Here is a 16164-nt window from a genome sequence, read left to right as displayed (position 1 = left end):
TAAGTAGAATGCCTGGTTAGATGTAAGAGAGGGCCTGATGGCCCTAATCTTGCCAGGTTAAATAAATAAATAAATAAATAAAATAATTCAAGTTCAAAGTTAAATCTCTTATTTCTAAATTGCGTAGATTCAAGTAGCTTTTGAAATGATTGTCGAGGTAGCCCAAGACTAACCTTATTTTATTGAATTTCGTAGTGCTTCAGAAACAAAGTTCACTATTAATTTCAGTCACTAAATTAACTTTCGATTTTCCGATTTTATTAATTCTTTTGCTAATTTAAGTCAGAGTTTAGCGAAATTTATTACTTCTGACAAACATTCAGTTTTCACACAACACGTGTCAACCTTTAGTTGCCACCCTTTTAGTGCTAAATATATGTGCATTAATCTTTCATTTTCAGTTATTATAGTAGTTGTCCATTGGACTGGCGACCGTAATTTTCCCCAATCTCAAATATCTAATTAACGTCAATTAATTGTTAACGTAACGACCGCACATTTACTTTCTTTATTAACACTACCCCTTTTCAAAATTAATTTCCACCAATTTCATTTGCGTTTTTCCTTTCATTTAGATGTAACCCTTTCCTCCCTCTTTACCGACAGATTAACGTCGATGACGATTGCTTTTCCCAAATTACCATTAGGTGCATGCGGTTTAATTTTTCACTGTCATTAAGGTCGAAAAGTGAGGGGGAGGTTACAGGCTCTTCAGGTGAATCACATTTTTGCTACTCTAGGTCGATGGTTCTCCACAAACGCCGTCACCGAGGTAAAAGGCGGCTCGAAACGTGCAGCGCTCCACGGACGCAGACCGGTGGGAGCAGTATTACGCTATGGGAGACATTCTCCTGTACTTGCATCGGACCTGTGATAGTAATCAACATCTGCGAACCACCTGCATCCCTTCATGTTTGATGCCTTTGCCGACGGCCATGTCATCTTCCAGCAGTACAATTGTCCGTGTCTCAGAGCCAGAACAGTGTTACAGTGGTTTGAGGAGCAATGTAGTGAACTCACGTTGATTTCTCGGAGACATATTCCCCTTATGTAAATACCATGGAACCAATGTCGGTCGCTATCGGGCGCCATCACCACGTACGCATATTAGCATCGCATTACTTACGCGAATTACATGACCTCTGCGTAGACATCTAATTCCACATACCTCCACAAACCTACCAATAAAATTTCGGATCCCTGATAAACATAATCAGTGCTGTACTTCGTTCTAAAGAAGGACAAACAAGCTCTTCATCAGGTGGTCATAATGTTTTGGCTCTTTATTGTATTTGCTGCTCAGTCAGCCTCTGCCCAAGCACATAATTTCATTCAAGGGCTGTGCATATGTGACCAGCCAGCTGGAAAGCAACGTTACATACGAGTGCCGCCCGAGAAGTGCTGGTAGGTAGTGATGCTCATTCGGACCGAACTGTAAAAGTATCAGATAGCTCCAGTTTAGCGTTAGATTGTGTGGGCCTGTTATTCCTCCCAGTTACTGCTGCAGAGTCGTATGATTTTTTTCCTTCTCTTCTGTCTGTTAAAAATCGATGCATAAGCAGTAATGGACAAGTTGAAACTGGTTACAAACTGTGTTCCACCAATATGAAATACTTCGAAAAAAACTATCTGTATACACATAAATTGCACTAGTTCAGAAAATATCTTTGTTGTGGAGTAGAACTGGCTCTTTATTCGCACTGAGTAACGAGTGCTATCGACAGTGGATCTCAAGTGGGTAACAAATTACTAGATATCCAGGAGGAATATGACACCATTCCTCACAAGAAGCTTTTGTTCAAGTTGCATACCTATTGCGTACCGTCCCATCTGCGTGAATGGATATGTGGTCCTCTGTCAGAAAGATCTCAGATCATAGAAATTGATGAGGAGTGATCTAATTATCAGAAAGTCATAACCGTTGTTCCTCAAGAAACATTGTAGGCTCTCTGATGGTCTTAATTTATATAAACAATTTAGGAGACAATGTGAGCATACCTAGTAGATTGTTTGTAGAAAATGTCAACCTTTTACAGAGTAATGGAGTCACCAGAAGATCAAACCGAGCTACAAATTAATTTAGACAAGCTATCTGTCTGATGTGAAAAGCGACAACTAATCCTGACCAATAAATTGTCATAGGTGCTCCACATGAGTATTACAAAAATTCCGTTAAATTTCGGTTACACGGTAAATCACACAAATTTAAAGGCTGTCAGTTCAACTAAATAAATCTCTGGGAATTACATCATGGTTTACTGTCAGAAAATCTACTAAAGGGACTCTCTGCAATATACTTGTCCATCGTCTTTTATAGAGTTTCTGCACAGTATATGATCCTCACCACACAGGACTGAAGGAGGACACCGAAAAAGTTCAAAGAAGGGTAGCTTGTTTTGTATTGTTCAAAAATAGGGGGAAACTGTCATGGATATGAGAATCATGTTAGCACGGTAGTCATTAAAAAGAAGACGTTTTTCGCTGTGGTGTGATATGTTTACGATATTACAATCACCAGCTTCCCCCCCCCCCCCCCCCCCAAGTCGCAGACTATTTGTTTATGCACATTAATGAGGGTGTAAGGATGGATGACTAGCATGATAAAGTAAAAGAAATAGTAGCTCGCACAGATATATTTAAGTGCTAATTTTTGCATGTTCTTTTCCAGACTGAAGAGTAGAGAGATAGTCTGAAACTGGTTTTATGCACCCTTTGCCAAACACTGAACTATGAATTGCAGAGTAGTCATGTGTGTCTAAATCATTTAGTTGTTCAACAAAAATAGCCTTGTAGAAAGTACACCAGGATGAGTTGTGGTACTGCAAGAGAAAGATGAAGTATTAGCCAGTTATGTAGGTGAGCACACTAATCTGCTTCAGCAGTTTGGTGAAGTAATGACAATGTTGAGGAATAGAGAATGTGGTTCCACAGCAACTTGTCTTCAGTGGGCGATACCTAACGAAAATTGTAACGTAACACATAAACTGGTGAGCAATTAGCCAAGCAAAAGTTATCGAGTCCTGGTACTGTGTGTGTTGGTTCGGCTGCTGAGGTCAGTGCGAATGGAGACAGCTGGTGTGTGACCGAAATCCATGCAGCTAGGGGCAAGCGAGCGTCCAGCAACAGGTAATCGGCAGTTCTCTCCAGGCCGCAGACGATGGGGAATGACGTTTAGCTATCTGGCTACCGTGGTCTGAGAGTAATTGGCTCCAAAGATGGCGGCGTTCGCAACATGGCAGAATGTGCTTATTCAGAAATACTTCGAAACTCAATAGTAGCTCGCTGTTTCATCGTAGAACAAAAACAGTCACGTCACATATACATGGGGCTGAAATGCATATGTAGAGATATAAATACCATGAATATCACGAAAACCATAGACCCTACATACTCACAGTAAATGAATAATCTTACAGTAGAACATTATGCTTCATGAGAACTGGACAAATCAGATATTGAATGATAGCTTAGAGCACTTGCTGTCATTCCTGATAGCCACACATTTGTACATTTTTTATTATTGTGTTACTACTGTTTTTATGTCCTTTTAATTATGTAAATGTGCCAGCTCATCGTTTTCTCCACAGTAACACAGCAAATGAACACAACATGATAACTTGAATACCTCTCCCTACTTAATCATGTAATGAAGTCTACGTTATTACTTAATTTCTAATTTCTTTAACTCAATTATATTAAAAACACTCGTCATTTGAAAGCGATAGTTTGCATATAAGATCTGATAGCGTCACTGAATAGACCGTGAAAAGACGCGGCTATTGGACAGTCCAACTTTAGTGCTTTCCATGCTTTAACAACTTTCTTTCCGTTATTTCTCGTAACCATGCATGCGTAAAAGTCATGTTTTAATTAATAATGTCTAAACTGTTACGTGCAGAACAATGTATATGGTCTTAGGGGACTGAAAAAGAGAGACCTTTCGTTTAACATATATGACACATTTCTAAGTTATGATCCATTTTCTATGTTTTAAGTACGTCGTGAATTTTGGAGGGGGAAAGCTTAAAAGCGCGAGCGAGCCTTCACTTCTGGTCTTTGTGAGTCGAGCGGTCATTGTAAGCAGGATGCATCTGGCAGTCTGTCTGTAAGGATCAGTCTTGAGGAAACTTGTTGGGGCGTGCATGGTGTGGTTTTAGACTTGCACAAGTGATAGATTCTGGGCGAAGAGTGGTCGGAAAAAACACTTTAATATTCGTTTTTTGGCTGGAATTTTAACATTCGCGAGCATTAGATGTGGTTCAGCACTGAACTTTTTCAGATGCATTTTTGAATTAATACTGTATGCAGCGTGTGAACCGACAAATGATTTAGAGAATGTGTTGATCACCCTAATAGATATCATGTATTTAAAAGATGGAGAATATTTTGTGTTTAGTTTAAAAACAGAGGGCTCTGTTTTCTGTGTACTAGTATTGTTTGAATAGTATTTGAGGAATCTGCTATCATTCTAATCACGCATTGAAGCAAACTTTATAGCATTTGAGTATTTTCACGTTTAAGTGTATTGCTATAGGACCACCATTTTTAAGATTTCATAGTTCTGACTGAATGAATGAATTATTAGTTCATTCCACTCGAACTCCCTCTAGCCACCTACAACAGTTACTCAGTTATTATTGTCATTATTATTCTGTTTCGTTTGAACTTGTTTTAGGTTACAAAATTCGCATTAAACGCGAATGATTGGGTTAGTAGACTAAAGGATCAGCGAGTTTAGCTACTGGGTGTGAAAGCAATCGAGTACAATCCGACCCTATTAGCATATCGAGTCACAGTTCTGAATAGCGGACTGCGTCGCCCATCTGTGTTCAGTGCTAAAATCGTCTCAGGGATTTTATTTAGTAAAAAGCATTGGCACCCAGTGAGACGCAAAGTGTGCCACTATTCCATGTACTTTTCGTAGGGAGATACTCACTCTTCGACACACTGAGCTGCAGTGAGTGCCCAGTCTTCGTTCAAGATGACGGCGCCGCACCAGTGTTCTGCGTTCTTCTGCAGCGACAGCTGAAACACAAAGAACTGAAGTTACTCCGAATTCAGAAACGGCGTAGAACAAATAAGGAAGTCCCATAATCCAAAAGTAATATAGGACAAGATTCCCTGTGCAGATGGTGTATCATTGCCTTCAACATCTACACCTATACTGCGTGATGTGAGGTGGGATGGGGAGAGGTGAGTTCATAACAATTTTGTCATATCGTGACGTCTCGAATGTTATCTTCACGAGATCGTTCTCTATCCGCTCGAAAAAAATTCGAAAATCACTGCCTCTCGCATTAGTATTAATGCCATGACTCTCCAATTTTACAATTGGAAAATGTATGTCACCTCGTATTACGATAGTTTGATCAGGAAATTTACTCGTTTTGTGCTCCAAGTTTTCTAACAGCCATACTGCCACCTCAGTTCCTGAGGTAGGCCTTCCACCAAACTGTTCTCAAGCGTGAAATGTGCTTTTGTGTCGTTTCTATGGCTCTGAGCACTATGGGACTTAACATCAATGGTCATCAGTCCCCTAGAACTTAGAACTACGTAAACCTAACTAACCTAAGGACATCACACAACACCCGGTCATCACGAGGCAGAGAAAATCCCTGACCCCGCCGGGAATCGAACCCGGGAACCCGGGCGCGGGAAGCGAGAACGCTTCCGCACGACCACGAGCTGCGGACTCATGTCGTTTCTATGACTGTGGTAGACGTTTGGTTTGTGTTCATATGAAGACTTAGGGAGTGCAAGAATGGGGAGACGTAAATTTGGTGCTAGCTCATAGCCTACTCATCTGCACAATACCAAAGGTGTTCATGAACTTAACATCTGCACCCCGTAGATGGGTCACTTTCAATAGTTCCAAACAATACGACTACCTGAGATTCTACCTAGTTGATGGTATACTCTCATCAGTCTAACAATGTATCATTGTACACTATTTCTTAATTTCTCACACATTTCTTCCATATTTCTTCGCTTCTTAACTCTCCCCATGAGACGTGTGGCCACTCGACTAATGGTAATAAAATCCATTGTAAGTAATAGAGGATCTGCAAATATACTTCTCAGGCTTGCCGATGAATAATATTGTGCAAATACCGCAACGGGGAAGTCACTGATTACAGTGCCACTAAAGCAGAATTAATAAACACGGTTTTCCGAAACTCCTTCACCAAAGAAGACGAAGTAAATATTCCTGAAATCCAATCAAGAACAACTGCGAAGTTGAGAAACATAGAAGTAGATATCCTCGGTGTAACAAAGCAGCTTAAAGCGCTTAATAAAGGCAAGGCCTCCGGTCCAGATTGTATACCAGTCAGGTTCCTCTCAGAGTATGCTGATACAATAGCTCCATATTTAGCAATTATATACAAGCACTCGCTTACAGAAAGATCCGTACATAAAGAATGGAAAATTGCTTAAGTCACACCAATACCCAAAAAGGGAAGTAGGAATAATCCGCTGAATTACAGGCCCATATCACTAACGTCGATTTGCAGTAGGGTTTTGGAACATACACTGTATTTGAACATTATGAAGTACCTCGAAGAAAACGATTTATTGACACATAGTCAGCACGTTTTCAGGAAATATCGTTCTTGTGAAACACAACTACCTCTTTATACTCATGAAGTAATAAGTGCTATTGACAGAGGATGTCAAATTGATTCCATATTTTTAGATTTCCAGAAGGCTTTCGACACCGTTCCTCACAAGCGTCTTCTAACCAAACTGCGTGCCTACGGAGTATCGCCTCAGTTGTATGACTTGATTCGTGATTTCCTGTCAGAAAGGTCACAGTTCGTAGTAATAGGCACAAAGTCATCGAGTAAAACAGAAGTAATATCCGGCGTTCCCCAAGGAAGTGTTATAGGCCCTCTATTGTTCCTGATCTATATTAACGACATAGGAGACAATCTCAGTTGCCGTCTTATATTGTTTGCAGATGATGCTGTCATTTACCGTCTTGTAAAGTCATCAGATGATCAAAACAACTTTCAAAATGATTTAGATAAGATATCTGTATGGTGCGAAAAGGGGCAGTTGATCCTGAATAACGAGAAGTGTGAAGTTATTCACATGAATACTAAAAGAAATCAGCTAAATTTCGATTACGCGATAAGTCACATAAATCTGAAGGCTGTACATTCAGCTAAATACTTAGGGATTACAATTACAAATAACCTAAACTGGAACGATTACATAGACAATATTGTGGGTAGAGCAAATCAAAGACTGCGACTCATTGACGGAACACTTAAGAAGGTGCAACAGGTCTACTAAAGAGACTGCTTACACCACGCTTGTCCGCCCTATTCTGGAGTATTGCTGTGCGGTGTGGGATCCGCATCAGGTGGGACTGACGGATGACATCGAAAAAGTACAAAGAGGGGCAGCTAGTTTTGTATTATCGCGAAATAGTGGAGATAGTGTCACAGACATGATACATGAACTGGAGTGGCAATAATTAAAACAAAGGCGTTTCTCGTTGCGACGGGATCTTCTCATGAAATTTCAATCAACAGTTTTCTCCTCCGATTGCGAAAACATTCCATTGCCACCCACCTACACAGGGAGAAATAATCATCACGATAAAATAAGAGAAATCAGGGCTCACACTGAAAAATTTAAGTACTCGTTTTTCCCGCATCCCGTTCGAGAGCGAAACGGTAGAGAGACAGCTTGAAGGTGGTTCATTGAACCCTCTCTCAGGCACTTTATTGTGAAATAAAGAGTCTCACGTAGATGTAGATGTAGAGCTAATTGTGACAGTTACTGTTGACACTTCTGCAAAACGCGATTGATAATAATCGTTGTTGCGGTGTTGAATTTCTCACGCCAGGAGCACGAAATATGCATGTGCGAGAGGGTGCTCACAGTTGGATGATAGTAGCGTTCACAGTGCCCTCTGCCGGGAGCTGCAGAGAGGCACTCTGAGCGTTCACTGTGGAGAATGACTCAGCCAGGGGGATGCAGTTAGCAACGTGCAGAAAGTAACGTGTTTTCTCAGTTGCGGGTCAAACAGTACACCCTTTAATGTCATTTGTGATAGATTTTGCTCTGCTTGGTGGAGTACTTTGATCATATTCTAATAAGTACACAGTCAACCGTGTCAACTTCAACGAATTCGAGAGTGTTACACTTTTTCCTGTAATCGCACAGAGATTTGATTTGAAACTGAAATAGCTAGCGAACAGAGAACAGTGGAATAAGTATTGCCTTCGCCAGCTTCATGGTTTATGGTTTTCTCTGTGAAATACTCAGTGCGTCAAATACCCAGTGCGTCAAACGAAAAAACTACGAAGAACGAAACTCGTCTAGCTTGATGGCGCTATGGTGGGCCCGCTAGATGGCGCTGCCATAGGTCAAACGGATATCAACTGCCTTTTTTTAAATAGGAACCCCCATTTTTATTACATATTCGTGAAGTACGTAAAGAAATACGAATGTTTTAGTTGGACCACTTTTTTCGCTTTGTGATAGATGGCACTGTGATAGTCACAAACATATGGCCCACAATTTTAGACGAACTATTGGTAACAGGTACGTTTTTTAAATTAAAATACAGAACGTAGGTACGTCTGAACAATTTATTTCGGTCGTTCCAATGTGATACATGTACCTTATGAAACGTCCCCTTTTTAATAATTTATATACGACTATGCTTAAACTGACACAATATTTTTAGCGCAACGCAATCTGACTTTCAAAAATCCCTACAAAAAAATGGCCCTGACTAACATTAACCTATGCGTTTCACAAATCACTTGTTGTTGTTGTTGTGGTCTTCAGTCCTGAGACTGGTTTGATGCAGCTCTCCATGCTACTCTATCCTGTGCAAGCTTCTTCATCTCCCAGTACCTACTGCAACCTACATCCTTCTGAATCTGCTTAGTGTATTCATCTCTTGGTCTCCCTCTACGATTTTTACCCTCCACACTGCCCTCCAATGCTAAATTTGTGATCCCTTGATGCCTCAAAACATGTCCTACCAACCGATCCCTTCTTCTAGTCAAGTTGTGCCACACACTTCTCTTCTCCCCAATCCTATTCAATACCTCCTCATTAGTTACGTGATCTACCCACCTTATCTTCAGCATTCTTCTGTAGCACCACATTTCGAAAGCTTCTATTCTCTTCTTGTCCAAACTGGTTATCGTCCATGTTTCACTTCCCTACATGGCTACACTCCATACAAATACTTTCAGAAACGACTTCCTGACACTTAAATCTATACTCGATGTTAACAAATTTCTCTTCTTCAGAAACGATTTCCTTGCCATTGCCAGTCTACATTTTATATCCTCTCTACTTCGACCATCATCAGTTATTTTACTACCTAAATAGCAAAACTCCTTTACTACTTTAAGTGTCTCATTTCCTAATCTAATTCCCTCAGCATCACCCGATTTAATTTGACTGCATTCCATTATCCTCGTTTTGCTTTTGTTGATGTTCATCTTATATCCTCCTTTCAAGACACTGTCCATTCCGTTCAACTGCTCTTCCAAGTCCTTTGCTGTCTCTGACAGAATTACAATGTCATCGGCGAACCTCAAAGTTTTTACTTCTTCTCCATGAATTTTAATACCGACTCCGAACTTTTCTTTTGTTTCCTTTACTGCTTGCTCAATATACAGATTGAATAACATCGGGGAGAGGCTACAACCCTGTCTCACTCCTTTCCCAACCACTGCTTCCCTTTCATGTCCCTCGACTCTTATAACTACCATCTGGTTTCTGTACAAATTGTAAATAGCCTTTCGCTCCCTGTATTTTACCCCTGCCACCTTCAGAATTGGAAAGAGAGTATTCCAGTTAACGTTGTCAAAAGCTTTCTCTAAGTCTACAAATGCTAGAAACGTGGGTTTGCCGTTTCTTAATCTTTCTTCTAAGATAAGTCGTAAGGTTAGTATTGCCTCACGTGTTCCAACATTTCTACGGAATCCAAACTGATCTTCCCCGAGGTCCGCTTCTACCAGTTTTTCCATTCGTCTGTAAAGAATTCGCGTTAGTATTTTGCAGCTGTGACTTATTAAACTGATAGTTCGGTAATTTTCACACCTGTCAACACCTGCTTTCTTTGGGATTGGAATTATTATATTCTTCTTGAAGTCTGTGGGTATTTCGCCTATCTCATACATCTTGCTCACCAGATGGTAGAGTTTTGTCATGACTGGCTCTCCCAAGGCCATCAGTAGGTCTAATGGAAAGTTGTCTATTCCCGGGGCCTTGTTTCGACTCAGGTCTTTTAGTCAAACTCTTCACGCAGTGTCTTATCTCCCATTTCATCTTCATCTACATCCTCTTCCATTTCCATAGTATTGTCCTCAAGTACATCGCCCTTGTATAAACCCTCTATATACTCCTTCCACCTTTCTGCCTTCCCTTCTTTGCTTAGAACTGGGTTGCCATCTGAGCTCTTGATATTCATACAAGCGGTTTTCTTCTTTCCAAAGGTCTCTTTAATTTTCCTGTAGGCAGTATCTATCTTATCCCCAGTGAGACAAGCCTCTACATCCTTACATTTGTCCTCTAGCCATCCCTGCTTAGCCATTTTGCACTATCTGTCGATCTCATTTTTGAGACGTTTGTATTCCTTTTTGCCTGCTCATTTACTGCATTTTTATATTTTCTCCTTTCATCATTTAAACTCAATATTTCTTCTGTTACCCAAGGATTTCTATTAGCCCTCGTCTTTTTACCTACTTGATCCTCTGCTGCCTTCACTACTTCATCCCTCAGAGCTACCCATTCTTCTTCTACTGTATTACTTTCCCCCATTCCTGTCAATTGTTCCCTTATGCTCTCCCTGAAACTCTCTACAACCTCTGGTTCTTTCAGTTTATCCAGGTCCCATCTCCTTAAATTCCCACCTTTTTGCAGTTTCTTCAGTTTCAATCTGCAGTTCATAGTCAATAGATAGGGTCAGAATCCACATCTGCCCCTGGAAATGTCTTACAATTTAAAACCTGGTTTCTAAATCTCTGTCTTACCATTATATAATCTATCTGATACCTTTTAGTATCTCCAGGATTCTTCCAGGTATACAACCTTCTTTTATGATTCTTGAACCAAGTGTTAGCTATGATTAAGTTATGCTCTGTGCAAAATTCTACAAGGCGGCTTCCTCTTTCATTTCTTCCCCACAATCCATATTCACCTACTATGTTTCCTTCTCTCCCTTTTCCTACTGACGAATTCCAGTCACCCATGACTATTAAATTTTCGTCTCCCTTCATTACCTGAATAATTTCTTTTATATCGTCATACATTTCATCAATTTATTCATCATCTGCAGAGCTAGTTGGCATATAAACTTGTACTACTGTAGTAGGCATGGGCTTTGTGTCTATCTTGGCCAGAATAATGCGTTCACTATGCTGTTTGTAGTAGCTAACCCGCACTCCTATTTTTTATTCATTATTAAACCTACTCCTGCATTACCCCTATTTGATTTTGTATTTATAACCCTGTAATCACCTGACCAAAAGTCTTGTTCCTCCTGCCACCGAACTTCACTAATTCCCACTATATCTAACTTTAACCTATCCATTTCCTTTTTTAAATTTTCTAACCTACCTGCCCGATTAAGGGATCTGACATTCCACGCTCCGATCCGTAGAATGCCAGTTTTCTTTCTCCTGATAACGACGTCCTCTTGAGTAGTCCCCACCCGGAGATCCGAATGGGGGACTATTTTACCTCCGGAATATTTTACCCAAGACGACGCCATCATCATTTAATCATACAGTAAAGCTGCATGCCCTCGGGAAAAATTACGGCTGTAGTTTCCCCTTGCTTTCAGCCGTTCGCAGTGCCAGCACAGCAAGGCCGTTTTGGTTAATGTTACAAGGCCAGATCAGTCAATCTTCCAGACTGTTGCCCCTGCGACTACTGAAAAGGCTGCTGCCCCTCTTCAGGAACCAGATGTTTGTCTGGCCTCTCAACAGGTACCCCTCCGTTGTGGTTGCACCTACGGTACGGCCATCTGTATCGCTGAGGCACGCAAGCCTCCCCACCAACGGCAAGGTCCATGGTTCATGGGGGAAGACAAATCACTTACCTCACAAAAATCTTGGTTACTCGAACTACTGCAATACAGCAAGCGCCACTAATGCCAGCTAAATAAAAGATTCAAACTACGGATGGCACTAACTACTGATAGGCATAGTTAGCAAATGAAAGATTTTGATAGAGAACAAACAATGTATTTACCTTAATAGTCATCAAAAGTCATAATATATATAGGAGTTCATAACATCCATTCTTACAAATATCAAAACTCCGCCATTTCTCTCCCCACATCCACCACTGCTGGCGGCTCACCTCCAACTACGCAACGCTACGCGCTGTTCACATCCAGCTGCCGCTGCCCAACACTACAATGGCAGACAACAATGCAAACTAGCCACAGACTGCACACAGCACACCCAGTGATTTTCATACAGAGCACCATGTAACGTTGCCAATAAGAAAACATAAACAGCCTAGTTACAACCTTTGTGAACTTATCATTTCTGAGAACGCATGCTGTTACAGCGTGATTACCTGTAAATACCACATTAATGCAATAAATGCTTAAAATGATGTCCGTCAACCTCAATGCTTGGACGACCAATCCACCTGTCATGAAATATGCTATTCAATACCGCTACAACCGCACGCGAGCTATGTGCCAGGCATCCATCATGTTCGAAGTACATCGTCATTCTGTCATGCAGTGAATCATCTTGTAGTAACATCGGTAGAACATTACGTAGGAAATCAGCATACATTGCACCATTTAGATTGTCATCGATAAAATGGGGACCAATTATCCTTCCTCCCATAATGCCGCATCATACATTAACCCGCCAAGGTCGCTGATGTTCCACTTGTCGCAGCCATCGTGGATTTTCCGTTGTCCAATAGTGCATATTATGCCGGTTTACGTTACCGCTGTTGGTGAATGACACTTCGTCGCTAAATAGAACGCGTGCAAAAAATCTGTCATCGTCCAGTAATTTCTCTTGTGCTTAGTGGCAGAACTGTACACAACGTTCAAAGTCGTCGCCATGCAATTCCTGGTCATAGAAATATGGTACGGTTGCAGTCGATGTTGATGTAGCATTCTCAACACCGACGTTTTTGAGGTTCCCGATTCTCGCGTAATTTGTCTGCTACTGATGTGCGGGTTAGCCGCCACAGCAGCTAAAACACCTACTTGGTCATCATCATTTGTTGCAGGTCGTGGTTGACGTTTCACATGTGGCTGTACACTTCCTGTTTCCTTAAATAACGTAACTATCCGGCGAAGGGGTCGGACACTTGGATGATGTCGTCCAGGATACCGAGTAGCGTACATAGCACACGCCCGTTGGACGTTTTGATCACAATTAGCCATACATCAACACGATATCGACCTTATCCGCTATTGGTAAACGGTCCATTTTAACACGGATAATGTATCACGAAGCAAATACCGTCTTCACTGGGAATGTTACGTGATACCACTTACTTATACGATTGTGATTATTACAGCATCATCTATCACAAAGCGAAAAAAGTGGTCAAACTAAAATATTCATATTTCTTTACGTACTACACTAATATGTAATAAAAAATGGGGGTTCCTATTTTAAAAAACGCAGTTGATATCCGTTTGACCTATGGCAGCGCCATCTAGCGGGCCAACCATAGCGCCATCTGGTTTCCCCCTTCAAGCTAGACGAGTTTCGCTCTTTGTAGTTTTTTCGTTTGATGCTTATTTCGTGAGATATTTGGCCCAGTCACTGTCAATGGACCACCCTGTATATATTTGAGTCATCAGTCTTCTAACTGGTCTGATGCAGCCCGCCACCGATTCCTGTCCTGTGCCAACCTCTTCAAACTGAATAGCACCTGCAACCTACGTCCTCAGTTATCAGTTATTTGCTGGATTTATTCCAGTCTCTGTCCTCCTCTACAGTTCTCACCCTCTACAGCTTCCTCTAGTACCATGTAAGTCATTCTCTCATGTCTTAACTGATGTCCTATCATACTCTCCCTTCTCATTGTCATGGTTTTCCACATATTCCTTTCCTCTCCGACTCGGCGTAGAACCTACTCATTCCTTACCTTATCAGTCTGCCTAATTTTCAGCATTCGTCTGTAGCACCACATCTCTTATGCTGCGATTCTTTTCTGTTCCGGTTTTCCCACAGTCCAAGTTTCAATACCATACAATGCTGTACTCCAAGTGTACATTCTCAGAAATTCTTCTTCAAACTAAGGCCAATGTTTGATACTAGTAGACTTCTCTAGGCCAGGACTGCCCTTTTTGATAGTGTTAGTCTTTTTTGACGACCTCCTTGCTCTGTTAGTCATTGGTTATTTTACTGCCTAGGAAGAATAATTCCTTAACTTCATCTACTTCCTGACCACTGCTGTAGCCGCACACTTCGGTCATCGTAGCGCCTAATGCATCGGCATCACACTTTACGTCAACCATCACGGGTTGCCAGCATCACAGTGTGTTTATTCACCAGGAAAACCTACGTCGTCTGTGTTGTCAAAACAAAGACTTACCGGTGTCCACAACACAACACACCATCAGGTTTCCACCAACGACCGCTAGGGACTTCTGCCCGTTCGCAGAGCTTTTTTCTCTTTTTTTCCTTTATTGTAATTTTCATACCTGTACAGATACATAGGTAGGCTGGCAGCAGCATCGTATGCTGCTCTTCAGCCTTCGATTTTCCAATGAGAAAAAACATTAAGAAGATACATAATAGGTAGAGTGACGGGTAAAAAACAGTAGACACACAAGAATACAAAACACGGAACCGTTCACGACGAAAATTACACTGAAACACGTTGGCACGGCGCACAAACACTGATGATTCGATGGCACAGGTGAACGTAGGAGTGTGACGCTGAACATTAAAGAAAACATGACGGCACACACACGAGAAACTGATGGCGATGATCTCCGGCACACGAATGTCCACGTAACGTGTGCGAGTCCGGGGACCTACCAAGAGGGGTAGAGGGGGGAGGGGGAGGGAGAGGGGAGAGCAAAGATGCCAATGGCAGAGGAGATGGGAGGAGGAGTAGAGGGATGGGGGTAGGGGAAGCCCGGGGGAGGAGTGGGGAGAAAGGGAGGAGGGAGGGAAGGGGGAGAGAAGGGAGAGAGGGTGCCCAAAGGAAACAAACATAGGAAGAGGGAGGATCAAAGTTGGTAGGAGGGTTAGATGGAGGGGAGGAGGGCATCATCAGGGAGGGGAAGCTGACGGAAGACACCTTGGGAGAGGGTGTGGAGAGCGGAGAGATGGAGAGCAAGTGGGACATGGAAGTACAGGTGCGGCAGCAGACGGGGGCGGGAGAGGATGGGAGAGACCAGGGGGTGAGGAGGATCGAGCTTGCGGGAGGTGTAGAGGATCCGTATCTGTTCGAGGAAAAGGAGGAGGTGAGGGAAGGGAATTAGGTCGTACAGGATCCGCGTGGGGGAGGGGAGACGGATGCGATAGGCGAGGTGAAGAGCATGGCTTTCCAGGATCTGAAGGTATTTGTAAAAGGTAGGGGGAGCGGAGATCCAGGCACTGTGGGCGTAGCAAAGGATAGGGCGAATGAGGGATTTATAGGTATGGAGGATGGTAGAGGGGTCCAGGCCCCAAGTTCGGCTGGAGAGAAGTTTGAAGAGACAGAGGCGGGAGCGTGCCTTGGCTTGGATCGTCCGGAGGTGGGGGGTCCAGGAGAGGCGACGGTCAAGGGTGACACCAAGGTACTTAAGGATGGGGGTGAGGGCGATAGGACGGTCATAGATGGTGATGTAGAAATCGAGGAGACGGAAGGAAGATCGCCTGGGATTTGGCAGGATTGACCTTAAGCAACCACTGGTTGCACCAAGCTGTGAACCGGTCACGATGGGATTGGAGAAGGTGTTGGGTTCGCAGAGCCTGCAGAACAGCTTTACCAGAGGTCGCAGCTGGCCTAGGAACTACTTTGCTACGCCAGGCACGTGATTGTAAATAGTTCCGGCAGATACATCCTCCAGCTGGCTTTATAAGGCGGTTCACTGCCGGCAAAAGACAGTTAGACGCACCGCTCGGAAGGATGCAGAGCTGCAGCCCGGACCAGACGCCTCTTCTAGCTGGCCGATCTCTTTGGTATAGTCGACGAACCTCTGGA

General features: G+C 42.5%; 1 protein-coding gene across 1 annotated transcript in view; it reads right to left on the bottom strand.

Annotated features, from left to right (window-relative positions):
• Positions 1-16164, bottom strand: part of LOC126193160 (hypodermin-B-like) — a 119717-nt gene that overhangs the window by 77277 nt on the left and 26276 nt on the right. The window contains exon 3 of the mRNA XM_049932706.1: positions 4937-5025. Coding sequence (XP_049788663.1) covers positions 4937-5025 — 89 coding nt within the window. The remainder of the gene's footprint in view (positions 1-4936; positions 5026-16164) is intronic.

Source organism: Schistocerca nitens, chromosome 1 (genome assembly GCF_023898315.1).
Source record: "Schistocerca nitens isolate TAMUIC-IGC-003100 chromosome 1, iqSchNite1.1, whole genome shotgun sequence".
NCBI classification, from domain to species: domain Eukaryota; kingdom Metazoa; phylum Arthropoda; class Insecta; order Orthoptera; family Acrididae; genus Schistocerca; species Schistocerca nitens.
The sequence above is the reverse complement of the archived record's forward strand: the minus strand, read 5'-3'. Positions and strand labels throughout refer to the sequence as shown.